The sequence below is a fragment of the Homarus americanus genome, unplaced genomic scaffold (genome assembly GCF_018991925.1).
Source record: "Homarus americanus isolate GMGI-L3 unplaced genomic scaffold, GMGI_Hamer_2.0 scaffold51476, whole genome shotgun sequence".
NCBI classification, from domain to species: domain Eukaryota; kingdom Metazoa; phylum Arthropoda; class Malacostraca; order Decapoda; family Nephropidae; genus Homarus; species Homarus americanus.
In genome coordinates, this window is record NW_024736148.1 from 3,938,732 (window position 1) to 3,966,198 (window position 27,467).

The window sequence follows — 27,467 nt, forward strand, 5'->3', positions numbered from 1 at the left end:
ATACGTATGTACTTGTGACTTTGTTCGGCATATTTGTATTAGTACTGCAGAAATGTATTTGTGTATGCGTGTATTAATATGTACGAATAGGCTATATGTTGCAGGTATTTATTCAGAACTACGAAAACAAAAAAAATTACTTAACTCCAAAAACACCAAGACTCCTCAACACGCCGTCAGCATGACTATTAATATCCACGGTACACCACTAGTGCAAAACAACATGGCGTCCAACTTGCACCGAGACTCTACCGTAACTAAAGACGTCATGTCACCCTCCACTTACGAGGAAATAAATCATTAAGGTTAGGAATCTTTGGGAATTTAGATCCGGGTTGAGCGGACGTTGAGTCACAGTGGAGGTGTGTAGCTCTCAGAGTAGAGTGAGTGAGTGAGTGACAAGGGGTATATGCCCTCTGTCTGTCTGTCTGTCTGTCTGTCTGTCTGTCTGTCTGTTTGTCTGTCTGTCTGTCCGTCCTTCTGTCTATATAAGATCAACTCGATATAGCGCAGTGTGTTAAAGTCATGAGGTAATACAGTATTTCTTTTCAGTTTAAAATTTTATGTTGTGGTGTAAAACTTAAAAGACTTAACGGATCACCTGAAGATTAACCCCTCAACTTATTTCATCTGATGATTGAACACCGAACACTACCGGGGGGGTGGGGGGTGTTTCGTTAGGTTTAGATTAGGTTTCGATTAGATTAGATTAGGTTATGTTAACGTTAGGGTGGTTAATCTTAAGGTGAATATAAGGGTGCTTTAAAAGTCCGTTCTCATGAATGTGTTCTGAGGTCGGCGATGGCGCGGTGTGTGTAGTGACTTGTTTATGAAGACTGACAACGTGTCTACCAAAAGGAAAAAAAAAAAACACTTTCCCCGATGAGAACGAACTTTTGATACACCCTGTTATAGGTGATCCGACTTAACGAGCTATATTTAAACACCTTAGTCATCAGAACACCCAATTATCCCCTTCTGATCCGGATGAGGGAATGTAACAGGTGTGTGTCTGTCTGTAATCATAATGTTGTAAAATCAGTTCGCCCAACATTTGCCTACGGAATTTTACAAAGCTTGGTACAAATATGGTGTGTGTGTGTGTGTGTGTGTGTGTGTGTGTGTGTGTGTGTGTGTGTGTGTGTGTGTGTGTAATACTAATATATATAATAATAATATATATATATATATAATAATAATAATATGTAGTAATAATATGTAATAATAATAATAATATATATATATATGTAATAATATATATATATATATATATATATATATATATATATATATATATATATATATATGTAATAATAAACGCTTTTGTGTATAGGAAATTTACGCAGCAGTAGCTGAAAAATATACAAACTTACATTTTGATTTAAAACATAATGATACATATGCATTGAATACATTTTACAAGAGGCTGTACAGTACATAAATCAGGAGATTTATTTATTATTTGCTGGTAAAATGGGATAATTGCTGTTCTTATACCTATCGGTGCGGGCTCTTATGGGCTGAATTTTGTTGTAGTGGCGGACTGCGCGAGGTGCGTGTGTGTGTGCGTGTGTGTGTGTGTGTGTGTGTGTGCGTGTGTGTGTGTGTGTGTGTGTGTGTCAGCTGTGATGGTTCATGGTAGTGTGTTGTGTCATGACCCCACAGCCTGGTATATACGTCAACACCAGATGACACTGTTCGGCCTCGTCAACTCACCTACTGTACCTGAAAACTAATCCTGTCTGACTCACTCACTTTCGGAAAAGTTGTGACCCAGTTTATGACGAGCTCTTGATGACTGGTAATTATATTAGATACTGAATTTGTGAGCGTTAATGTGTAGAATTTATCTCAACTTGCTGCTCTGATCATGAGTCACTGTGGCGTTAATCAGTATTGGATGTTATGTTGAAGAAAAAAACTACATTTCATTACATAACTAAACCAAATTTTAGCTCTTGTGTTAAAATGGTGTGTCCTGTGTGCCCTTGTGTGCCCCTGTGTGCCCGTGTGTGCCCTTGTGTGCCCTTGTGCCCGTGTGTGCCCTGTGGCTGTGTGCCCTTGTGTGCCTTGTGTGCCCCTAGATTTAGAGGGCAGCTCATACCCTAAGTACACGTCCTTGGCCCAGGAGTAAGTGGACACACTAAAGTAATTAACACATTTCAGCTCTATGTTAGAACTGTGGTCGTGCACGGGTGGGAGGACTGAACCTCCAATTTATTCCTCTCTGAGCATTCTCTTGGCTGTTTACATAAGCATGGTAAATTTAATCTCTTAAAAACACTATTTTATATAGAGATAAATTGTTCTTAGAATACAATGTTTGAAATATACTACAGGTGTGTAAGGAGGGAAGTTTACACAGGAGGACTAACAGTAGAGTCAGGAACAACACAGTAGAGTCAGGAGTAACACAGTAGAGTCAGGAGTAACACAGTAGAGTCAGGAACAACACAGTAGAGTCAGGAGTAACACAATAGAGTCAGGAGTAACACAGTAGAGTCAGGAGTAACACAGTAGAGTCAGGAACAACACAGTAGAGTCAGGAACAACACAGTAGAGTCAGGAACAACACAGTAGAGTCAGGAGTAACACAGTAGAGTCAGGAGTAACACAGTAGAGTCAGGAGTAACACAGTAGAGTCAGGAACAACACAGTAGAGTCAGGAGTAACACAGTAGAGTCAGGAGTAACACAGTAGAGTCAGGAGTAACACAGTAGAGTCAGGAACAACACAGTAGAGTCAGGAGTAACACAGTAGAGTCAGGAACAACACAGTAGAGTCAGGAGTAACACAGTAGAGTCAGGAACAACACAGTAGAGTCAGGAGTAACACAGTAGAGTCAGGAGTAACACAGTAGAGTCAGGAACAACACAGTAGAGTCAGGAACAACACAGTAGAGTCAGGAGTAACACAGTAGAGTCAGGAGTAACACAGTAGAGTCAGGAGTAACACAGTAGAGTCAGGAGTAACACAGTAGAGTCAGGAGTAACACAGTAGAGTCAGGAACAACACAGTAGAGTCAGGAACAACACAGTAGAGTCAGGAGTAACACAGTAGAGTCAGGAGTAACACAGTAGAGTCAGGAGTAACACAGTAGAGTCAGGAACGTGTTGGTGAATAATACTTGGTGTTTGAACTGAGGCTAATTACTTATTGACTATTATTGTTAAAGACCAGAAATACGAAAAAAAACATTATTTAAGATAATAAAACAGACATAACCTAACCTAACCTTCCCCACACCCCCTGTTAGGGTTAGGGTGGTTTATCTTCAGGTGAATTAATCTAGGGTGCCTAATCTTGAAGTAATTCCAACTGTCTTAAAAAGTCATTATGATCACCATTTGTCAAGATAATTTGTTAATAAGTGGATGGCAGTAAACATCATCTTTAAATTTATCAACAGATCTGTAGATAGACTTTCATTGGGTCTTGATTAATCTCATAAAAATGACCTCATTATCATTACTATGTTATACGGTGTTTCGGTATTTGTTAGTATATGTTTTAAATCATTACAACAGTGTATGACAGAATTTTATTACTCTTGTTATTATTAGTAGTCGTAGTATAGTAGGGAGAACCAGAACCAAAAGAACAGAGCGTGTAGAAAGATAATCCTAAATGTGGACCAAGGCAGCTTCACTCCTCTGGTGGGCTGGGACCAGGTACAAGGTGCTTCTATGCCAGACTGGCTGAGGTGTTATCAGAACAGAGGCAGCAATCCAGAAGTTACGTCGTGATCTGAGTGAAGTGCCGTTTATCCTTCTCTTTGCTCAGGTCTGCACTGCTGTGTCTCAGGGAACAACATCTTTGGTCACTTTACCAACAACAGTCCCAGACATGGACTATGAGGCAAAAGTCACGGAAAGCCGTATAGACATGTGGCTTCACTAATTCAACTTGGATAATAAAATATGTGAGAAAGTATGGCTATAAGGGGAGATTGGAGGACATATTTAAAAACAAAATAGAAGTGGTATTAGTCCGAAGTGGTGTTCCAAGTGTTGGTGCTTCCATCAACCACCATACCTTAACCTGTCGTCTCAAACAAGACTTGAGCACTACATCCTCTTCGCCTCACCTGATGATGCATTTTATTCCCGGGAAAACATAATTGATAGGTTGTCGGGCAGCTCGTGACTCTCGGGGCAGCCAAGGTCGAGGCGAAGGTCTCGGTGGTCATGGAGGAAACGACAGGTCGACCTTGGCAGCATCTCGTCCTGGGGCCTCGTGATCATGGCCGCCACTAACCTACGGCGTGTTTCTGCTAATTCGTCTACTAACCTAACTCAATCTAACTTAAGGTACTATAACCTAACTTGCCCTAAATTACCTTGACCTAACACATCTTAACTATACAAACACTAGGCCTAATCCAATTTAATCGAGACAAACTTAAATCTAATTTAGGCTTGACTAATCCGTCATATTTAACCAATCTAGGTGTACCTGCCTCCTGATCAAACTGTCAACAGATTGAGTCCCGTGACCGGCCCCTGGATAAGGTGTCCAGTCGACCCTACCACAGGATGGGTTTACGTAACGTTACAGTCGGTAAGTAAAAGATGGCGGCCACAGTTTCCTTGACTTTGCATACCGAAAAATTAGTCTTCAGTTCATTGTATCTACACTGTCATTGGGACCTAATTTCACCCTATCAGGACAGCAGGAATAGTGTGAGTAAATTACGAGCCAAGATCATTTATAAATGCTGATTGAAATTCTAGGGCCGGTGTACACACTTCTTCACCTGGTGTGGTGATAATATTGTGTTTTGGCCGGTGTACACACTTCTTCACCTGGTGTGGTGATAATATTGTGTTTTGGCCGGTGTACACACTCCTTCACCTGGTGTGGTGATAATATTGTGTTTTGGCCGGTGTACACACTTCTTCACCTGGTGTGGTGATAATATTGTGTTTTGGCCGGTGTACACACTCCTTCACCTGGTGTGGTGATAATATTGTGTTTTGGCCGGTGTACACACTTCTTCACCTGGTGTGGTGATAATATTGTGTTTTGGCCGGTGTACACACTCCTTCACCTGGTGTGGTGATAATATTGTGTTTTGGCCGGTGTACACACTTCTTCACCTGGTGTGGTGATAATATTGTGTTTTGGCCGGTGTACACACTCCTTCACCTGGTGTGGTGATAATATTGTGTTTGGCCTGTACACACCTGGTGTGGTGATAATATTGGTGTGGTGATAATGTGTTTTGGCCGGTACACTTCTTCACCTGCACACTTCTTCACCTGGTGTGGTGATAATATTGTGTGGTGATAATATTGTGTTTTGCCGGTGTACACACTTCTTCACCTGGTGTGGTGATACCTGGTGTGGTGATAATATTGTGTTTTGGCCGGTGTACACACCTGGTGTGGTGATAATATTGTGTTTTGGCCGGTGTACACACTCCTTCACCTGGTGTGGTGATAATATTGTGTTTTGGCCGGTGTACACACTTCTTCACCTGGTGTGGTGATAATATTGTGTTTTGGCCGGTGTACACACTCTTCACCTGGTGTGGTGATAATATTGTGTTTTGGCCGGTGTACACACTTCTTCACCTGGTGTGGTGATAATATTGTGTTTTGGCCGGTGTACACACTCCTTCACCTGGTGTGGTGATAATATTGTGTTTTGGCCGGTGTACACACTTCTTCACCTGGTGTGGTGATAATATTGTGTTTTGGCCGGTGTACACACTTCTTCACCTGGTGTGGTGATAATATTGTGTTTTGGCCGGTGTACACACTCCTTCACCTGGTGTGGTGATAATATTGTGTTTTGGCCGGTGTACACACTCCTTCACCTGGTGTGGTGATAATATTGTGCTCCAAGAGAATCAGTGTTACATATACGGCAGCTTAGCTCTACTGTACAGTATTATTAAAATAACTACAAAATCAAGTAGAATCTTCAAACGTTCGAACGTTTATTGTCTCTCCTTACTGTAGTTACTTAACGGTATCTGTCTCGTTTAAATACCAACATGGACATTGATGTCAAAAATGGCATTGAAATTGCATGGAGACTACCATAACGAGCTGCTTTCGGTCGTCGCCATTTACGGGGAAAATATTACGATACGACTATAGTCTTATAAGAACCAGGGCTGTGGGGTACCCGTGCCAAGGTGGCAACTGACTAAACTGTATGATGCATGCCTGATGCCCTGGGGTGCCCACATGGCCGGCCATACCCCTGGCATGAGACACAGGTTTCTCCAGAACCCACCAGTACTACGACACACTGATTGCCTAATACATCCTACTACTGACTAATCACCCGCCCCAAATTCCCATCGGTACCCATCTTACTCCTACGCCCCCAATACATGTACACAGATAGACTTAGCCCATTTTTCTTCAAATACTTTGTTTGTGATAGTAGAAAATAGTAGTAGTAGTAGCGAGTACGTGGGTAACGCAGGCGACATTGGCAGCGCTGCTCCACCGTGAATGAATCAGAGAGTATTCTTGGCTCAGCTGCTACGCCGGATCACTCAGTCTCATATGAATGAAAAACTGGATTTTATAAGCATTTTATTGCGTTTAATCTTAAATGCACAAGGTATCTTGGGACTACAATCCATAAGTTTTATCACGGTCATGACATCATAACATTTACCAACACCCACGACGACTCCTCTTCCCCCCTGCTATGGGGGCGAAATAAGAATTCCCAAAATAATTAGGTATTGGCCGTCATAGTCTCACTCCGTGTTAATTTTCTCAACAGCTGATACCTTCCTACAGTTTTTTCTTTTTTTGCACTTCTGGAAGGATCTTGGCATTAAAGAGTCGCGATATCAAGATGATGGCAGTACGAGAGTTATAATCTAGCGTCTGGCAACGAGGTGGGGTAGAGTTGCCAACAGCTGTGGTGAGCGGCAGAGCAAGTCTAGTTCAGTACATCCACAACTCGCGTGGTAGTCAGTCGGTTAGCTTGCTGGCTCTGTGCAATCCTCTTGAGTGCAATTGAAACCCATTGACGGATTTAAATATACAAGTGTTACTTGTTGTGTGTGTGTAGGAAATCTAGTCAAAACAACAGGGATTTTTATATACTTCATTGGAAGGAATATCATGTACAACAGTAAGTAGTTTAGATGTTTTAACTACCTTGTTTACTGGTGTCATAGAAGGCATTAACCTCTCAGAATAACTACTGTATAAGAGTTCATAGATCAAAGCTGTAATGTAACGTAAATAAAAAGATATGTTTATTATGGAGATAATTACTTGCAAATTTGAGTAAACAACTTTGTAACACTTATTTTTATGGATAGCACTCACTAGTTATTAAGCTTTATTAAAGTGTTATTATTGTACCCGCGTGGTGATAATGTCAACTGCAGATGTTTTTATGAATACCCAAAACAATATTGGGATAGATGAATGTTGTATGGTGCAGGATGTGTAGGGTTTCTTTTAGTGGTGAATGATATAGTGAATAATTGATGGATTCCTGTTAGATCGTAACTGAAATTTGGATGTCACCCAGATTTATGGTGACGGGAGTATATGATGGTGACTGAGGTGGTGGTGATGCTGTTGTAGTTAACAGTGACTCGACACTCAAACATGGGGAGGTGATGTCAGGCGGTGGTGCCACGTCTACCGTGACATGCACTGCGGGATCCCTACTTGTGCGTCAAGTCCCCGCCTTCTTATACTGCAACATTCTCTCTCTCTCACGCCAACATATCGTTGCACCAGTAATGTCGTCGTCTCTCCTAACGTTGTCATCATTATACTGTAACACAATTGTTACTCTTTAACATTCGACGTGTATTCATGGGTATTGAACGATAGTGTCATTACACAAGTCACATAACACCATTGTAGTTCCAATTGAAATAATCTCAGGCAAGATCTTGACCGTATTTATGTTCATAGAAAACTAATAAGTATACTGGTGTGGTGCTGTAGTTCCCACGCAGGGTGATGAGACCCCAGCTAAGGTTTCGTTCGGGTGTTTGTCTCAACATTACAGCTTCATTCAGTAAAAACATCACTTTTGACTGGGATGTTGAATTGGGTTGCTGTGAGTGGTCACTTGACTAGTTATATGTCCACTTTAAAGTCCCAGTCTGAAAACTTTGCCCAAGCTAACCTTGATGAGACACCCCCTAGGAATGACTCACTCGTGGCGTGTGTCTCTTCAAACCATTGTTTGTTAGGGACACATTTGATTTTGAGATTGAAAAGAGTTGCAGCCATGTATACCATAATTTATGCCTTTAATTAATGAAATGAATAAGCCTCATTACTATATCGGCAGTTGGTCCCAGATACCAAACAGGTCATTCATACGAGAACAGTTATCCAAAAGCTCTACTGTCAAATGTAGTGATGATCAATGATTTGTGTGCCGACCGACCTCTGCGGCCTAAATGGTTTTGGAATTTCGGAGAAACTAACTTAACTAGATACAGAACCCCTGTCCTCAAATCACCAAAAACGGAAGGGAAGTGAGGTTTGTGTAGGTACATCATTTTGGAGTGTGGCCCAGTGCGTTTGAAAGTTTTTAAGCGATGATAATTTGACTAGTAATAAAATAGTTCTCCCCAACAAGGTTGTAGTTCGTGTGGGGGCTTAGATCTGACTAAGCTTAGTACTCACAACTCCTGACCAAAACAAACCTGACCGTATCAAAAGCTTTACCTACCTGACAATTACTGACCAGTTTACTATAATTTTAAACTACCCCGACCCATCTTCAAGTAGCCTAATAAAATATAAAATTATTTCTTCCACCAACTACATCCTTGTCACATCATTTGGAATCTGTTAGGTTCGATAAGTTAACAGATATTCACCAAAAGATCACAAAATCGGTTTGTTAGGGGCTTGTGCAGATCGTGAGCTCGGCAGTAGGAATATAAAGAACTATAACTTTAAACCAGTGTCCAGTCATCAATTACAGGGAGACTGTCAACAAGTACGGAGAAACTGATAAGTGTCATCTCTTTTTCAGCCACTCACTCACGTTCTGTTACTCGTGGTTTTGCCATTCACTAAACACTGGTTCATTTTTTAATAACTTAATGTAATGTTCTACCCATCTGTGTTGACTACTAGCCTAGTGTGATGGGACTGAATGGCACGAGACAATTGTTACATAAGAGCTACAGAATCTACGAATCTTTCATGCTATAATCTTCCCAACAATACATTACCGTATGGATTATAACCTTGCATTAGTTTTAAGTACAGGTTACCAAACGAACACATCCTGTTGATACTTAAAATTACATATACTTTTGCTTGGAGTCAGGAAACCAACGTTCCCATCTGGTCCATTACTCAGGACTTAATGTGTCACTGCTAATGTTAGTTTTTTTTGTATTGACAGAAAATAAATACTAAATTGGCTTTTAAATCGTAGTTGTCCATTCCATTTAACGTTAATTAATCTTCCTTTCATGTGAAATCTCAGATAATATAGAGTTGTCCCACACTCGTAAAATAGCCTGTTGCGGGTCGGGTGAACACCCTCTGGGTGACATTAACGTTGGTGTCTGCCATAGTTTCCTTGGCTGATCATACAAGATGACTAACACAGTTGATGTAGTTAATTCAGACCCTCATATTAAAGACAATAGGAAGGTTAATCATAATGGAAAATTATGCACAAACATTGAGGTGTAGGAAACTGGCGACGTGGTCGGCAGTCAAGTGACTCACGATCGCGTAATGGTGTGACACAAAGAAGGAATTTGGTACCAGGTTAAAAATAATAATTAATTGTCAGAATATGTAAACTATGTCACAATAATTTGGTGTGAAGCCGTTAGTCAAGAGGTCAAAAAGAGCCTGAATATTACAGCCAAACCCACGAATTTCCCGCTAGCTTGAAGAAGCGTCATGGCTGCCTCACTGGGGACTTTCCCACACCACAACACTGAGTCACTGGCCGTTGTTTTTAACGCCAACGCTACCCTCGCTGTCCTCACTATGTCATACACACTTTACATCTTCAAGTGTCATGCAGAGGTTAATGTGTTACCCACACTCACGGGAAAGAATGCCTGTGCTATTTGTGACCTTGTTATTTTTGGGGTTAATAATAATGCAGTAGCATTAATAATTGATGTCAGTAGTACCCGGTAGGCTGATGCAAACAAGTCACACCCCAGGGCCAGATCCTTTGACCTCTTGTAATGACCCTGGCGTTCTTAGTGTAGTGTAGGTGTGAGGGCATTGTAAGTACGTTAGGGGTAGTATGAAGGGACCGTAACAGGAAAGAGTAGTGAGGGAGGTGTGAGTGACGGCGCGTAAAGGAGTGTTAACGCCGGAAACTTTGGCGTACAGTATAATGACTTATGGTGGTATAACGCATGTATGTGTATTAAAGAAATGTGTTGTGTGTGTAACCGCTGGAAGTTTTTGTGTTTACAAGATTATATTCAAACGGTTTATTCAGAAACGTATGTACAAGTGTAGTGTTATAGTGGCGTATTTTGTCAGCAAGATGTGCGTGAATAATTGTTGACCTGAATGTTAATGATGAACAAGAGTGTACAGTATATGTGAAAATTATCGATGATATGAGTGGACTAATACAGTATACATGTTATGACATTTAATGACATCTAAGTATTATATTATGTCCGGGGGAGTGTTTATGCGCGCGCGCGCGCGTGTGTGTGTGTGTGTTTTCTAAGGCTGAAGGTGTTTTGTTGCAGAGTGGTGAGTGGTCAACATGCTTAGTGAAGGTCGTCGGGAGGGGCTTCGCCTGGCGCTGAACCGGTCGCTGAGTGAGCCCGGTGAGGCAAGTGCCGCAGCCACCGCCAGATGCCCAGTGTCCCTGCCGCAGTTGATGGCGCCGCAGGTGGTCAGCATGCCAGCCTCTCCGTGCGGGGACAGTTCCACTATCCAGCGTTCACTACTATTAAGACGTGCCCGTGCCCTCGAGCCCGCGGACGTGGCGCGCAAACTCACTAAAACAAAACCCAAGAACTTCCTTCTCCTCGACTTGAGAACGTTCATCAACTACAACATGCGTCATGTACGCAGCGCCATCAACCTCAACTGCTCAGATCGCTTCAACCGCAAGCGACTACAGCTGCGACGGGCCTCTGTGGTGGACTTGGCGGCGTCTCCCTCCGGCCGCGACCTGCTGAAGAAACGGTGCTATAAAGAGATCATCGTGTACGACGAGTGTAGCACCGACCTAGAGGCTCTCCCGCCCCAACACCCTGTTTACCTCGTCCTCACGGCCCTCCTCGAGGACAACAGAGAACCCCTCCTCCTCAAGGGTGAGTACCTGCCTCACGGTTTTAATTCTTACATGTAGTGATATACAACCCACGTAGACTGTATCTTAAGTGTTCGGTAGTTGGTGTTTGTTAGTTTGTGCATGTTTTAGCCTAAAGTTCGTAGTGTTGGTGTAGAAGTCAATCACTTATCCTGGAGTACTGTAGGTGTAGCCGAGTGTATACTGTAGTGGTGTATTCTCCAGCAGCTGGCAGCAACACAGTAAGGTAGTGATGGGTCCCTCAGACAATTACTGGTCTCAGCAAAACTGTTTACCCAACGGAAGAGCAATTAGAGAAGAATGGTGAGTGTGTGAACAAGGGTGTAGACGGGCCAACCATAACAAGTGAGCCTCTACACACACACACAGACTCCCCCCCTCCACACACTCTCTCACTCCCAACACTTGCGTCTTCCCAGGAACCAGACACACACCATCACCCCCAACACTTTCCCTTCTGCAGATCATCCTCCCTCCTTCACACGTACACAGAATCATGCCGCTTTTGGTGTTGAGTTTGTTTTCGTAAGTGAGTCACTCGGGTCCTGGGAGGCTGTAAGTCCGGATTCTCAAAGGCCTGTAGGTTATTTTTTTTCTCCTCCTACTTTAAGATAATTCAGTCTTTGAGACTGAATACTGTCTGGCTTTGTTTGCCATTCTAATTTATCACACGAGAGAGAGAGAGAGAGAGAGAGAGAGAGAGAGAGAGAGAGAGAGTTCCCCTGTAGTGTTGTGTGTGTTAAGGTTTGATCTAAAGCTTGGTGTTATAATTTTGTCTTGAGACTTATGGTTTGTCTTCATTAGTAATTCTTCGATAATTATATGAATTTTATCGTAGAGTTCAAATATAATATACATTTATGCCTCTTAAAGGTTTACTTATAAGTATTGTATATACATCAAATTATTGGTTGTAGTTGGACAAAGAACGCTAGCGGTAGTTTGGGTGGCTGGCTGCTGACCATAATAGGCAACAGAGAAGTCTCAGGAAGAAATAATATACTCATTGACCAGCCAAGGATTATCGTGATACAGTGTCTTGTTCTTCGTGGTGTAGAGCGAGCCATGTGACGTTTAGCTGCAGGTGTTATCTGGTCCTTGCCATATTGTGTTTTTATCACAATAAACTTGGGAAAAGGAAGTGGTTGGGCGAGGTGAGGAGAGCAGGAAGCAGTATGTTGCCCGCCGGTATGACGACCTTGCCTGGGTGGCGAGGCCCTCACCATCTTCCTCATCCACACCTGGTCTGCCCACCACCCCCTCGCTCTTCCTCATTCCCCCCCTGACTCTCCCTCTGAATCAAAAACACAAATAAGGATAGGGTGAGGGTGCGAGGCTCCTGGTACCCTGGTGGGGGCCGCTGCTGGAAACGTGAAGGGGACCGTTAAGGACTTGATGGTGCACCCAGCCATCAGGAAGCCCCACTAGGCTGGCCTTGTAGACGGATGGCCTGGGCGGGGTAGAGACGGGCTGGGGGGTTGACGGGACCAGGCAGCCGGTAGTAGGAGGAGGAGGGGCTGGGGCCTCACTTGAGGACTTGTCTGCCCCCCCCCCCCACCCCCCTCACCTCTCCTAACAGTCCTCAAGGGGACATATCAGGTGAGCCCAGAGCGTTAAAGGTGATAGTTACGCTGCCTCAACCCGGTAGTAGACAAAACTGCTTCGAAAATATACCTCAGTTGATAGCACCAGCTGTTACAATCATAGAATAAAAGTTAATTAATTAATTTAAAGCACCGTGAGCTATTCTAGAGTCAGATATATCAAGAGCCATTGATTTATTGATGGGCAGCCGGCTGTGTCCAGAGCTCCCGGTGACGCATTTGTTGACAAGGCTTCGCGCCAAAATTCAAGTGTTATCACCCAGGTTATAAAACGTGAAGAGGAAAATGACTATGTACCCGTTGGTACTTCTCATAGGGTCCTGGCTGACTGGTCTGGTGCCCGGGGTTTTTGTCACTGGTGGCAGAGGGAGAACTTGATGAGGAAGAGGAACATGTGTGAATGACAACGGCAGTAACTCGATGATCTCCCCTAGGCGCTCACGGTGTTACATCACCACCTACTGCTGGTTCGACCTCTGTGTTTGTATGGGTTGCTGGACTAAATCCCTCCAAGCTTAACACTGAAACTATCCAAGCTTAACATAACATGGTTTTAAGATTTTATGGACTCAAGTTGGTTAGATTGTTTTGCTTCGTTTTTTTCCGTCCCGTGAGAAATAGTCTGAAGTGACTACAGTAGAAAGAATTTCTGTATAATGCTAGGCAAGTCTACTGTATTAACATCAGTTGGCCGATCACCTGCTGCCCCTTCACATTCCCTTGCCTGGAGAGCCAGCTAGGTGAAGTTCCCTACCTTACCGTACTTGGTAGGGTTCCCGTCCCTACCCTCACCTTCAATATTTTTCTTCCCCCTTAGTAAATAATCCGTTAAGGGAGGTAGGGGATTACTCACCCGGTCCTTGAGTCAAATCACAGACGAAGATTTTATTGAAGTGAAAGGGGGGGGGGGGAGATAGGGATTACTCACCTGTCTTCCCCTCGAGTGGATGAGATCACGAGCAATAATTTTAGGGGAGTGGGGATGAGATGAGGGGCCGGCCACTCCTGGTGTATGGAAGACCCAGGGCTTAACTCAAGTATCACTAGTCCACCATGAACCAAGCATCTTCGTCTCGTTGGTATGTGAACCAATTAGATGTTTGATCTTACGTCACCTGTCGGGAGTGAGATGTTATACACTAACCTGCGAGACTATAGAATCAGCCTTTGATCAGGAATACAATGACATTTTTATGCTGACTCAGAATTAGCGTTTTAATTTGTCGATGGCGAAATATAAAAGTTTTGTATTGCCCAAAAAGTCAATTGTCGCGTTTGTTTTGATGTCTAGAAAAAAAAAGGTTTAAAAGTTCAGTTATGCTTTTTAATTTTACCTGCGAGATGAAAAAAAACATGTAAAAAATATACGAAAGATCGCAGTCAACTCTGTTTTTACTCGCCAATTAAACGTTTTTGAAGCTGAGCAATATTTTTTTGTTTTTTACCAGGAAATATAATTTTGGTTGAAAAAAAATGGATTTATCGTTTGTTTATACATAATCGTTTGAATTTATATAATTTTGTAATTCGCCCGTTATTACGAATGCTGAAGGTTAGTGAAGTAAGAGCGCAGTTGGATGAAAATTAAGTGTAGGTGTCGAAAATACTGTGTGTAGCGAGTTCCACCATTAAATACTCCCACAACCCCTTACTTACGACTTGTATATCATACTGTACTACGTCGTTGGCCCCTACAACCTTGTGTTTACCGACTGCTGTACCTTATTGTAATTGTCACCTTCACCGATTAAGAATATTTGTGACAAAATCGTCGTACCAGTGCACGAGGCAAGGTGTTGGAGGAAGGGAAAGAGGAGGAAGGTTCCCCAGGGCAGTGTACTGGGTCCCTCCCTCGGCTGACTCATTCACTCTTGCAACATACCGTTCCTCACCTCCTCACCACACAATACATCACTCATACAGGTGTGTGTGTGTGTGCCTGGAACAATGGTTAAGGTGCACGGTTACCTTTTTGTAGTTTCTCTTGTGCAGATAATATCCTGGCCAGCAGATGAGAGCGAACTTGAGAAGTAAGTTTCTAATATAATCATCACAAAGCCTTTGCTCTACTCAAACTTCTAATATCTCTTCATGTTTTCCTAAGTGGGCAGGCGTTTATAATTATACCCTGACGTAGTGGATGAAGTGTCAAGTGATTTACTGTTTGCGTCCGTATCAGTTGATGATAATGACTGGTAGCAAGTTTCACCCAGAAGGCTTTTTATTAGGCCATAAATAATATATATATAAATTTTTTTATAAACTTGATCTTCAAAAACTTAGCATGTACTTGATAGTTATAAGGACCAGGTCCGGTAACTTGTACTTGATAGTTATAAGGACTAGGTCCGGTAACTTGTACTTGATATTTATAAGGACCAGGTCCGAGTGTTGGGGTTACTTCAGCTCCAACGTGGATGGCAACTCCCAAAATTACACTTCAACTCTACTTGACATAACTGGACACAGCGTTCTCGCCTTAACTCTTGGGAAATAACCTAACAGTGGTAGGCCTAGAGTAGTTAATAAGCACACATTCCCGGTAAATATCAACACTATCAACAACCCTTTCCCTCGGAGGAAGTTCTTAAGGAACCCAGTCATCGTTTTCATTATGTGCCCGGCGATGACATCACCGACGGTCCTCTGTGAAGGGCACACGACCTGGGCCACGACTGAAGATTCTTGCATTAACTTTCTGGCTTAGTAACAGAAACTTGGAGGGCATGTCTAATGACGTCGCCTGGACAGCTTTACTAACCGTTTATCGTTCGCCGCCCTCTTACTATTGCCACGCTTATGGACGTAACAGACGTACGCCCGCCTTCTGCCTGCAGTGCGTGTTACTTTATAGGACGAGCAAAATATTTCGGCCGCGGGAAACCTGGGTGGTGTGTCTGGGCATGGGTAAAGGTCAGGCGAGTGTGTGGTGGGGCCAGTCTCGCAACCACCACCACTGCATTCCTCTTATGGCCACACTAGCCTGATCCTGCAGGATGGAGGAGAAAATTCACCTAACTTAGAATCTAACATCAATTAACCAAACCAAGCCCCACACCCTACCAGATGAACTATTACAAACTTAAACTTCACCAAACACAACCTTACTTAATCACAATTTACTGTGTTTTAGTGAGGTTTGTCCAGTGGGAAATTCTCCGCTGAGATTTTGTCGTTACGACCAGTGAGCGTTAGATCTGTGGTCTGGCGTGCCTCCCTCACACCAGCAGGGCCCCATGTGAGTGGCACGCTGCTACCTCTTACAGAGCCATATTAGCTTGGATTCCCATATTTGATGACTAGTCAGGGGGCACAGGGGACGTCTCCTTCCTACGGACGTTGGTGGGCGTGATCCATGACGACTGTCTTATGCGATAAAAGTGTATCACTATAATGATACACTTCATCCCACAAGTTGTACACCAGTTGAGGTGCCGAGTACAGTAAGGCGCAAGGTTTGGTGAACACGATGTTGTAGTACATATGTAAGGTTGATGATACGATCATCTTTCTTTAGGTTTTGTCATACCTTCCCTCTGTAAGGAGCATCTTGGTGACCGCATTTCCTAAGCAGGGTTATCTGTACCCCTGCACACTTTCAGTTACAGGACGTAAGGGGGTATTCAGTAAACTAGCTGAAAAATATGAGTATAAGATCTGTAACGTATGAGTTACAGTGAAGATTCCTACACCTAACCTAACCTGTCAAGAGTAATAGGACTTAAAAGAAACCTACTGGGATTATGCACACCAAAAAATCAGGTCATGTTACTCTGGTTGGGAATTAGGTAGGTTGTTGCCCGTTAGTGTGTGGCTCAGGTTTGCACCCCAATAGCGAGCGCCTTTCAGCTGCTGAGTGAATCAACCCCATTGTTATCAGTGCCATTAGCAACAGTCTAAACAGTGACTCACTCACGCGCTCATCTCAACACTGCCTCACTCTCTCCGGCTAAATGAGTAACTGAACTTGGGTTACGTATAGTCTGAACTGAGGCGTCAGGTCTGTATGTAAACATCTTCATCAACTTGCAGGACATTAATCGGTTTATAATTGTTGAAACCGTCAAGAGCCAAATGAAGAGATGAGCATAACACAAGGTATATTAATAATGTTCATGGACACAAGAGCAGCATCGATGTGTTGCGCGGGACTCGGTAGACTTGTTAATAAAGGTTTTAAGCAAGAGGTACCCAAGTAGCACCCCTGCAGTGGATGATCCTGAAATATAAATCCTAGTTTTAGCGTGTATTAAGTGCTACTGTATATTTAGGTCTAGGACGGATGGAACACATGGGTTAGGCCCAAACACACACACACACACACACACACCAAAGCGTCGGGCAACATAAGTGACCTTTGTGAATCATCCATATTGTCTTGCACAGTGAGAGAGGCGAGATGTGGGGAGGGGGAGCAGTCACGACCCCTCACCATGGATACCGCTCACTGTATCGGCACACACCCGTTTCCCCACTGAGCAATAACCCAAACACCAAAATAATATAAAAGTGGATGGAGTACCATCAGCTCTTGAGTCCTAGCGTTTATGTTTGTTCAGGTGAATTTCTTTGGTTTATTGAACAGTTTTAGACTGTAACATTATTGTGCCCATAACGAAAGCTACGTCGTCATCACACAGCGTTTGTTTTAGGCAATAGTGCCGTACGTGCGGTAGGTTAACTGCATGCTTGAAGGCCAAATGCCTCATTAAGTAGGATTTGATCCCACAACTCTTGATACACTTAACTTTACGAAGATATCACTTGACTATACTACTATATCACCTCAGTTTACTAAGTTATCGCTTTAGTTTCCTAAGACACTTCAGTTTCCAAGAGCCTAACGAGAGCTTGTGTTTTCATGCAGTAGCCAAGCAGTTACGCGGGTTAATCTCTGGAGAGCGTGATCAGTGGCCATTTAGGTGTGAGGGGGAGGCGCCCCTCCCTTACTGCTGCAGTAGAAGGGTATAAGCATGTTTGTGGAGGTATGTGGAGGGGTGGCACTTGCACTGCGGCAGCACCACAGTAATGACCTCCACCTCCATTAACAGTCACTCCCCACACTGTTGCAGAACAAAGACCGCCTAACGTCACCTCACCACACTTCATTCAGTTTACTTAACCTAAAAAGACTCCGACACTATTTCTATAAAAAGATTTTGTTTGACACTATTTTGTTTGGAATTTTGTCAAGTGGGGAATTGCTTTGGGAGATTTGGTCCGCGCACTCCAGCACCTTTGTTTCTTTAATGTCAACACCGAAGTGTACAAAACTGCTGTTGGCTATATTAATGGTAATAATGTACACCAAAAAAAAAAAGTTGCACTAGTTGGCGTAGTGATGTTTGTAACGTCCTGGCTTCCGACAAACGGGGAGCGAGGATGGTCTCCTAGCAGCACTTATTATTGACTTCCAAAATGGTTAATAATTTTCTGCACCAGTCCAGCATACCGGTCACCAACTCACCCGGCCAGTCAGTCTTGGTGGCCAGCTGACAGTGGCCACGGACATCGCGTGTGAGTCAAAGGTGGACATCTATTTTTTCCGCCATGTTTGCAGTGAATAGTTGTGGCTGCCGTCTTTGTCGTGCATTTATTTACCTAGCGACACAGGTGACTCACCACACCATTAATATAACAATGTACCCCCGACGAGCAGTGTCAGCGTCATATATCTGGAATTATTCCCTAAAACCGATTAAGAAGAATAACTGCCCAAATAAGCGTACAAGCTTAAAATAAGTGACCCTAAACACGAGAGAGAACCCTGCCGTTGCCTATCGACCAATGCCAGTAACCAAAATAACGCTCGCGACCCAGAGAGGAAGAGCTGGAAAAAACTCGTCATCGAACGCCTTGGAAAAGGGTGACAGGCACGCTAGATGCCGTGACAGAACCACCAAACAAAAATAGCTCCATCTTTTCACCAGCCTGTGCCGTGACTCACTCGGCGTGCGTGCACACCAAGTTTTCCGTCGTTTTTGCATCGACTGCGGGAGATATATGCGTGACAAGACGGGAGTATACCTTATATGAATAAGAAGTTTTCTGTTTGTTGGTTTTTAGTAACAGATTTAAAACGACAGTTCAGGAAATTGGTGCACAAGACTTGTGCGTCTTTTAATAATGTAATTAAGATTATTTATTCGACCAGATATTGTAGAAAACGTTTCTCTAATAAATCGCAATACTTAGTGTTAAGTAATAATACAAGAGTATATATTAAGGAAAACGAGTGTGTGGATGGCAGTGTGTAGCAAGGTGGTTGGGTAGGCAGCTTCTGGGTATTAGATAACTAAGGGTGGAACTCTGGCCCGCTTCTCGCACATTGTCGACTCTAGTGCCTGTAAAGTTCGTTACCGCCATTTCCTTGTTCATCTGCGATTTAAAAGGAGGAAGTGGGAGAAGGTCGTTAGGAACCCGGGCATGTGGAAGAAAGCGTTGAGTGAGGGAAGTATACACAGTAAGGACCATCCCGAGCAATAGTTGTTATACAGATGTCTCAAACAAACTACAGTACTTGAGTATAGAGACAGGTTAAAGCATCTTAATTTGCACTCCCTCGAGAGACGTAGAGCGAGGGGCGACCTGATAAGAGGTGTATAAATGGAAGTCAGGGCTAAACAAAGGGAACATTACAAAGGTACTCAAACTATCTAACCAGGAGCGAACTCGTAACAATGGTTTTAAATTAGACAAATTTAGATTTAGGCGCGAAATAGGTAAACACTGGTTTGGAAACAGAGTAGTGGATAAATGGAACAAGTTACCAAATATCATCATTAACTCGAATACGCTGAATAGCTTCAAACATAGGTTGGATGCTTATATGAGCAATAGGGGTTGGGTGTAAACGGGACTGCCCAGTATGGGCCAATAGACCCGCTGCAGTTTCCTCCATTCTTATGTTCTATGTGACATGTCCTCATAATGATACCCAGCTGTTCTCCGGTTAGAATATACGAGTATACTGTATGTATTACTAGGAGTCAAAGGAACACATTGAGCAGATTTGAGAAAGTGGGCAGTGAAAACATATTGGTAATTGATCCTCTGTTGAATGTATCCCTTAAGCATTCTATTTGTTGTACAACGTGGTGGTGTATTATACGGTGTTGAAATTATGATTCTGCAAAAAACAATACTCTAGTTGCTTAAGGTCGGGTGCTGTTAGTGTGTTCAAGTAGTGGTTTTAACTTCTTTGTACTGTGTAGCTCTGTTGTAATTACTTCACTTGATATATACTTGTAAAGTACTGTCTAGTAAATTAGTGTGTTTAAGGTTGGTGGGTGTCGCTCGGCTGGTGTTCGTGATCACACGGCATTCCCATACACCCAGTTGAGGCTGCCAATTGTCGCTGCCCAAAATAATTCCGCCGAGTTTTCTTTGTCTCTTAAGCTTCAGACGATGGTATTTAATAGGTAATATTTCCTTCAAGATCCCTCCTCCTGTTGTAGAGAACAGTGGTAGTTGTACTGGGTAGTGCTTGTTGTAAAGTTTTGCCGAGTGTACAGGAATGTGGCTCCACGGCAGTGTGTGAGTGTGGCCGTATGACTCACCTCTACCACCATCACCGCGACACCACAGCCATTCGTCACCACCACACTTATTTGTCTCCAGATGGTTTCTGATACATGATGAGATAGCGAGTTGAGTTTTAATAAGTTCAGGATGCATCATTAAGAAACCTCAAGGAGATCTGTTTGATACGGAGCGAGTGTACACTATGTTGAAATGTGCTTGCTTATCTTTGTCTCTCATCCTCTCTCTCTCTCTCTCTGCAACTACGAGGTTTTATACTGCAGTATAGACATCATTACCCACCGGTACAAACACCCGAAGAAGGCAGTGCCATTAGTTGTGTTTGTTACAGGAGTACACACACTACTATGCTGCACCAGTAGAGTAAGTCACAACAGTACATGTAGCCCTTGTGTATGACTCACCACTACCGCCAGGTGAGGGATGAGGGAAGGGGAGGGAACTGGAGAGAGAACCTGTGGGAGGGAGGGGGACCTGAAGGTCTCAACTCAGGGACGGCTGAAGCGAATGAATGACTGTCTGGCTGGAGGGATGAGGTATAGCGCCGGTGGCATTCACTCCCGCGATGAATAAAAAATTCCAGTAGAAATGGCATCCGTGTGGGTGTTGGCGCCGGATTAAGAATATCGGTGTTGAATGAAGTTCACGTTGATACACTGACTCAGGTGTCATTGTTGTGGCTACTGAAATATTTTGAACTTGAGAATGTTTACTTCATGTTTGTGTGCTCTTCCATTTACCGTTGTCTATTTGTCTGTCTATATCTATCTATCTATCTATCTATCAATGCATTACATAATTATACCAACCCCATAATAGTCATCTTTTTACGTTGTCAAAAATGTAGTTGAGGGAGGGAGTGGATGAACGCCATCATGAAGAATGACCCCGGGGCCAGTGATAGGAGCAGTATCCTGGCCTCATCAGCCACCACATGCCAATGAAAATCTGCCGGTGTGGGCGTTGAGGTCGTGGCGAAGGCTGTGGTTGAGCCAAGAGGGGTGCGTGTGAGGCAGATGGTAACAGTAGATGATGGTGGATTGACAATAATGGATACGGGATGAATGTGAGTGGACATAATGGCCGTCATCCTAGCCTGATGGTTTTGTGGACTTGTTACTGCTTTTGATGCGACGTAGAAAGTGGATGCAGATGGATTTAATGTCTTAGTCTCAACGTTATAATTTAGTAGATGTGGTGTTTGGACCAAGCTCATGTGTCTCGCTTGTATTCCAAGACCAAATTTATAATGAAGAGTTTGTGCCGACTGCTATAGTGTTGCCTCTCATTTTAATTAAAACACCATAGCCACAATATGAAAATAGATAACCAAATTTGTATTCAGGGCATAAGCGATGTAATCACAAACGTACAAGAACCCGAGCGTTTGAGAAGATGGAAGTCTGTGGTGAATAAACGGCAGAGATGAGTAAAGTGGGTCACAGCCCCGACCATCGCGTGAGTCATTGGGTTGCATCGCCCACCATTCAAACTTATTCATTCGTCTCTTGGTGAACTTCGCTGGGTTACCTGTCGACAACTTTTTTCCTCGTAAATGAACACTAGAGTCACTTCGTATTGTAATCCAATTAAATGTTTGTTTAATCTTAAGTATCCCGCAACTGCGCACGATATAACCACACAGGATTATATTGATAGACGCCAGAAGCTGTGCGCAGTCGATTGTGTTTTAAGGTGTGTATACAAGGCTGGCTGCAGGTAGAGCTTTGTTAGGGTGTTGTTTTACAGACATGTTTGGTCGTTTTCACAATGACACTTTCTCCTTCCAGCCTGATATCCGGATTCTCGGAGCTTCGCACGTTCTTTTTCCCTTAAAAGTAGAGGAACCTAACAGGTGAACTTCTCTAATGAGATCTTCCATGTCCATTTAGGGGGAGGGGAATTAAACGTACGAACCTTTGAGAATCCGGACCCTGCATGTGTCAGTGCGTCAGGCTGCCACAACTCCCTAAACATGCAGCTTATGTTTCACAACTCACGTCATGGGCGTGGGTGTCGCAGGCCGTGGGTAAGTGTGTGGCGGGGTGTGGGTAAATGTCGGCCACGATGAGGGTTTGAGTTCTGGAATTTAAGCAAGAAGCAATAAAGGAAGGAGATATGGGCTCCGTTTTCTGTATCATATGATTGATCTGAACTTAAGAGATGCTTGGTTAAGGGTTAGTAAGGCCATTTCGTGTTACCTGCCCTAGCTTCTATTTCTTCTGCCTCCCCTTACCTCTTGTAGTTAGTGTCCCCTCGCCCAGGGCGGCCTCATGATTCCCAGGGCAGCGCTGCCTGATAAGCTTGGCAACACAACCCAAGCTAGTATCTCCGGGGCCGCCCGCCCGAAATAGCCTAGCTTAGCTTGGCGTATGAGCGCAGCTGACACTTCCTCAAGTTCCATAGGTACCTCGGTGGTGCTGCTGACCGAAGATGGCAATCAGAAAACTACTCTTGCGTGCTTCATTACTCCTTTATTACCAATTCTATGAGCACTAAAAACTATGAAGTGCACAGTTTCGTCCACTGGCATTTAGAATTACACTGGAGTGAACGATAATATATGCACTTCATGACGTGTCAAGCCGGTGAGCTATAACTGTAACGTCCAAGACCAGAATAAAAGTTCCGCATAAAGAGTCCGAGTCCATAACAATAAAGTAGTGCAAAATTAAGGCATGTGGTGAGTCAGCTCCTGCACGCCACCACACCACAACTAATTCTGAAGCTCGTGACGCTAGATCGTAAATAAACACCACCAAGTTTATCGGCAGACGGAGGGAGGGAGGGAGAAGGGGGCGAGTGGTGCTGTACCGTGTGGGAAGGATCAAGTGAAAGGAAGGAAAGGAGATAGTAATGATAGGGTGTACCAGCGTAACGCACTGGAGATTAATGAAGACAATACGAGGGAGGTGGGAGACAGAGCTGAGGATAGGTGGGAACAGAAGCAGTGATGGGAGGTGGAGAGGGCAGGGAAAGGGAGGGGTGTGGTAGCAGTTAGGTTAATAAATGGGACAAATTAACTGGTTGGACACCGCGGAGACCATCCTAAGTTATGCCACAACCTGGGGATGAATGAACGCGCGCTGGGTTGAACCGATCGATGAGTAGCAGCCACCGATCGTTGAGAATGAATCATGCAGTGATAATGGATTCTCCAATGCCGTAAATTTGCATCGTGACCCACCACCACCTTCCTATTCCTTATGTTGTTTTCTACCACAGTATCCTTTATCATTGTCACACTCACGCGGGTTTAGTAGGAGGCAGATGATAGCCTGGTTGTTTTTTTCTTTAGGTCATCGCTTTATTCTTAGAAATGGTCATTAATTCATGTTAATGGATTCCAAAAGTATGAAAACGACGCGATTCCGAAAAACTTTTGTTCATTTTTATTCTTTATGTTGTATTTTTTAAATGGGGGTGGAAACAGTTAACACGATGGTTGGGGGTAGAGCCACCTTGTTGGAATGAGGAGGTGTGACGTTTTGAGAGGCTTCCTCTCCTCACCAAGTTTATCATCCGGAACTGTTGCGGTATTGTATGATTACATAATTATCATTCATAAGGACACATACAGTAGATGAAGACGCTCCGGATTCCTACGCAAACTTGCGAGTCAGTCGTTCATGGATGCTTTACTAAGGCTACTGAAAAAGCGCGGTTGTACTACGAAATCTGAACCAACTCAAGTGGAGACCCAGTGAGTGAATGCCAGGCATATTGATCAGTGCCACTGGATTCCGATGACGTCACCACAGTTAAGAGGCCAAGTATATACATACAGCTATATATTATATACAATAATTTTCATAACATGGATATCTTTACAACAGTTACAGTAGCATGGTACTATATTTATCCAGGTCTCGCCGCATTTCATACAGAATGAAACGAAAACTATTTACTACATGATAACTTCTGTAACTTTCACAGGTTGAGAAACTAACGAGATGGAAATAGTGTCACCATTTATAGCATAAGCCATAATGTTCGACTAAAAGACTGGTTTTGGAGTTTCTAGTGAAGAACTAACTTGGTGTAGAGGGTGGAGGCGCGTCGCTGACCGGGAACGTTGGGTTAAGGGTTGCGAGGCTACACCCGGTCATCCTCCATTGATGGATGGCTTGAGTGGCTCTGACGTCAGTAGCAGAGTGCCTGGGCGGCTCTGTGCCAATGGTCCCGTAGTGACAGTGTCCACACCCCGCCCTGTGAGATACACTGTATAAACATACCAATCTGAAATACTTGTAGTGGTAAGGCGTTAAACCGGAGTATGATTATTTTTTGTAATATTTATTTGCTCCCAATTTTTCGTATAATTTATAGTAGGTTAGAACAAATGCTTGTTTAATTTTCTGAGTAATATATTTAGAAACTGAGGGCATGACTGCACATAGTCCTGTATCGTATTAACAGTCTGCACTGTTTGGCGTTTTCCTTCACCCACAGGAAGTAGTGTAAGGCGGTGTTCGCCCACCTTAGTCTTCAGTGACATTCATTTATAGTCGGTGCAATAGTGGCAGACAGAGATAAAGAGCGAGAGAGGGCTTGTCCGGAATTATGGTAGGGTGGTGGTGGAAGGGTCATGCAAGGCACGGAGGAGGACTTGAGTCACGACGCGCTCGTGCATGGTGGAGGGAACGCCCTTCACACTATTACACTACACACTCGGGCTTTTCTTGGTCTTGCCTTAATACCTGGTCCAGTATCTCTTACATTATCTTGTACAGTATATTTGATCGCGGGACACATACGTATATGAATTGACTTTTCGACCAAAACAAACAGCTCATGTTGTACCGCCACACACGTCAGGGTATAGACCTAATAATAGTTTATCCTAGAGAATGTTTAGTTTGGTTATGCCAGTTGTACTTCACCTTCACATCATAACAACGTCAGCTGATGATTTCAAAGCATATAATACATATGTATCAGTACCTTCACTTAAGCCAGGCAGTGAGGTGAGGTAGGCCAACGGCCCCTGTGTGTGTGGTGGGTCTGGCTATATTCCCCCGTCGACCTGATATAGGTGGGCCCGCGACCCCTGTGAACCTGGAGGAGGAGCGGGGGGTGCAATGTGCCCTCCCTTCCTCCCCTAAACTTGTGACATAAGTAATCTGTTAATTCTTTATCCTACCGAATGTTACCTTAAGCCTGACCACACTTTATCCTCTGACTGTAAAATATATCCCCTGCAGCGAAAATACGAACGAGAGTTCATTTGGCGTAACAGTCAAGTGGAGAGGACCTCCAGGTGATTTAGATATACAGTACTTGTACTAGAGGTGTTTTTAAGGCACTGACACACTCGAGGATTGTTATTCTTGTTGAAGTTTTTTAAACCCGGAACCTTGCAAAATCGACAGCAGCAAGAGGAGGAGGAAGTTGGTGACATTGTGGGGAGGGATGAGGTAACCTGACCCAATAACCCGTGATTGTATGAGACAGTGTTGGCCGTGCATCACAACCACCACTAGGCAGGCAGGGATCCGTGTTAAAGACGACCGTCACCACCACCAGGCCGCCTAACACACTTGCTGCTACTGCTCGCCCACCACCATACTACCTCTCCACTATTAGCCCTGCCGCACCTCTAACACCACCACCACCACCACCCACCGCTCTAAATATTACCATGACATTACCACCACCACTATCTTATCACCACCGCCAACCTTACATCATTGTTGTTAATGTACCACAGTGTCACGACCACCACTCAGTTACCATCACACAACCAACCTTGCTTGATTGTTAACTTATTTCCATACGCGTTTATCTTAGCGTTAACCAGGACTGAGGTGTAAGGCTATATTATTAAGATGCGTGACCAAGTCTGAATGTTAGAGTAGTATTGGTGATGTAAGGATGGCAGAGTCTTTGGTGTTTCTTGGTATAAGGCTTGTAATGTTAAGTATTAGTTGACCCCCCCCCAAAGGCCAGGTAGTAAAGTGCTTGTTTAGGTCAGTGACTCGGTATGTGTGTCAGGCCCCAGCTTATTGTTATATAGCTACATTATTAGATAAAAGGAAGCAACGTGATAAAGGCCTATCTCCTGAGCCTTCTTCATCCACTGTTTATAATCTTCCATATGTAGGTCAGCTGAGTGTAGTGGTAAAGCCTTGTTTAATCATTTTATTATTATTATTTTCATTATTATTGTGGTATTTCTTAGACATAATGTGAAAACTTTATCAAGCTCCCTGACCCTGCGAGGTAAAAGGTGTATTTTTCTGATGGGAGAACAGTTTTATTTTTCTGTGTACCAAAATATCCCGGTACCTTGGACAGTGCACCTGTTATTCTCACACATCTTTCGTCCTCGTCCTCCTCCTTCGTGGCCTTCGGCGTGCAGTTCCTCCTGAGGATCAATAGAGCCTGAAATAGGACACTCCGCCATGACGTCATCGTTGGCATGGTAACGCGTAAACTTTCCGTGTACGACGCGGGAGAAATTGCTCAAATGTCGTGTACGAAATGGGGAAAAAATTTCGTTTTTTCCTCGCTGTCTATCGTTCATTCTTGTTTTTTTTTTACTTCGTCGTTACAAATTTTTAAGGTATTTAAATCTTGTATAAAAAACTAATCTGATTATTACTATAGTTATGCACCTCTGTTTTTATTTAGACGTTGAGAGTTAGTCATTACTGGGTTTAATTTTAATCTCAGGTGAGTGTAAGCAGAGGAGAGGCGGCCTTGTGTCACCTGTTGATAGATGTCATTATTGCAATTTGGTGAGTTTGTCAAAGCCGTCGTAGCCTATCAGGTATCTGTGGGGGGGGGGAGGGGGGGGCATATGTGTGTATGACAGGCAATAAAATCTTGAACTAAGCTTTATTCTTTAATATCTAAAACTCACACAGTGGTTTAAGTTAATTTTTGTAAAGGGTTAATTATTCAGTAGCAAACTATCTCTTGTGACAATAACTGTTTACTAAGATCAAATTTCACCTTAGAAGTATAGTAACCTGAACCAGCTGTCTCTTGTCCCGGATGTCGAAACTTCCAACCCGCTGCTGTGGTGTATTTCGGGCGTCGGCT

At 43.5% G+C, this 27,467-nt stretch overlaps 1 protein-coding gene across 1 annotated transcript in view; it reads left to right on the forward strand.

Annotated features, from left to right (window-relative positions):
- Positions 1-6,905: 6,905 nt before the first annotated feature.
- The window catches only part of LOC121872062 (dual specificity protein phosphatase 10-like), a 45,882-nt gene continuing 25,320 nt past the window's right edge, over positions 6,906-27,467 (forward strand). The window contains exons 1-2 of the mRNA XM_042374740.1: positions 6,906-7,107; positions 10,703-11,275. Coding sequence (XP_042230674.1) covers positions 10,720-11,275 — 556 coding nt within the window. The 5' untranslated portion in view covers positions 6,906-7,107; positions 10,703-10,719. The remainder of the gene's footprint in view (positions 7,108-10,702; positions 11,276-27,467) is intronic.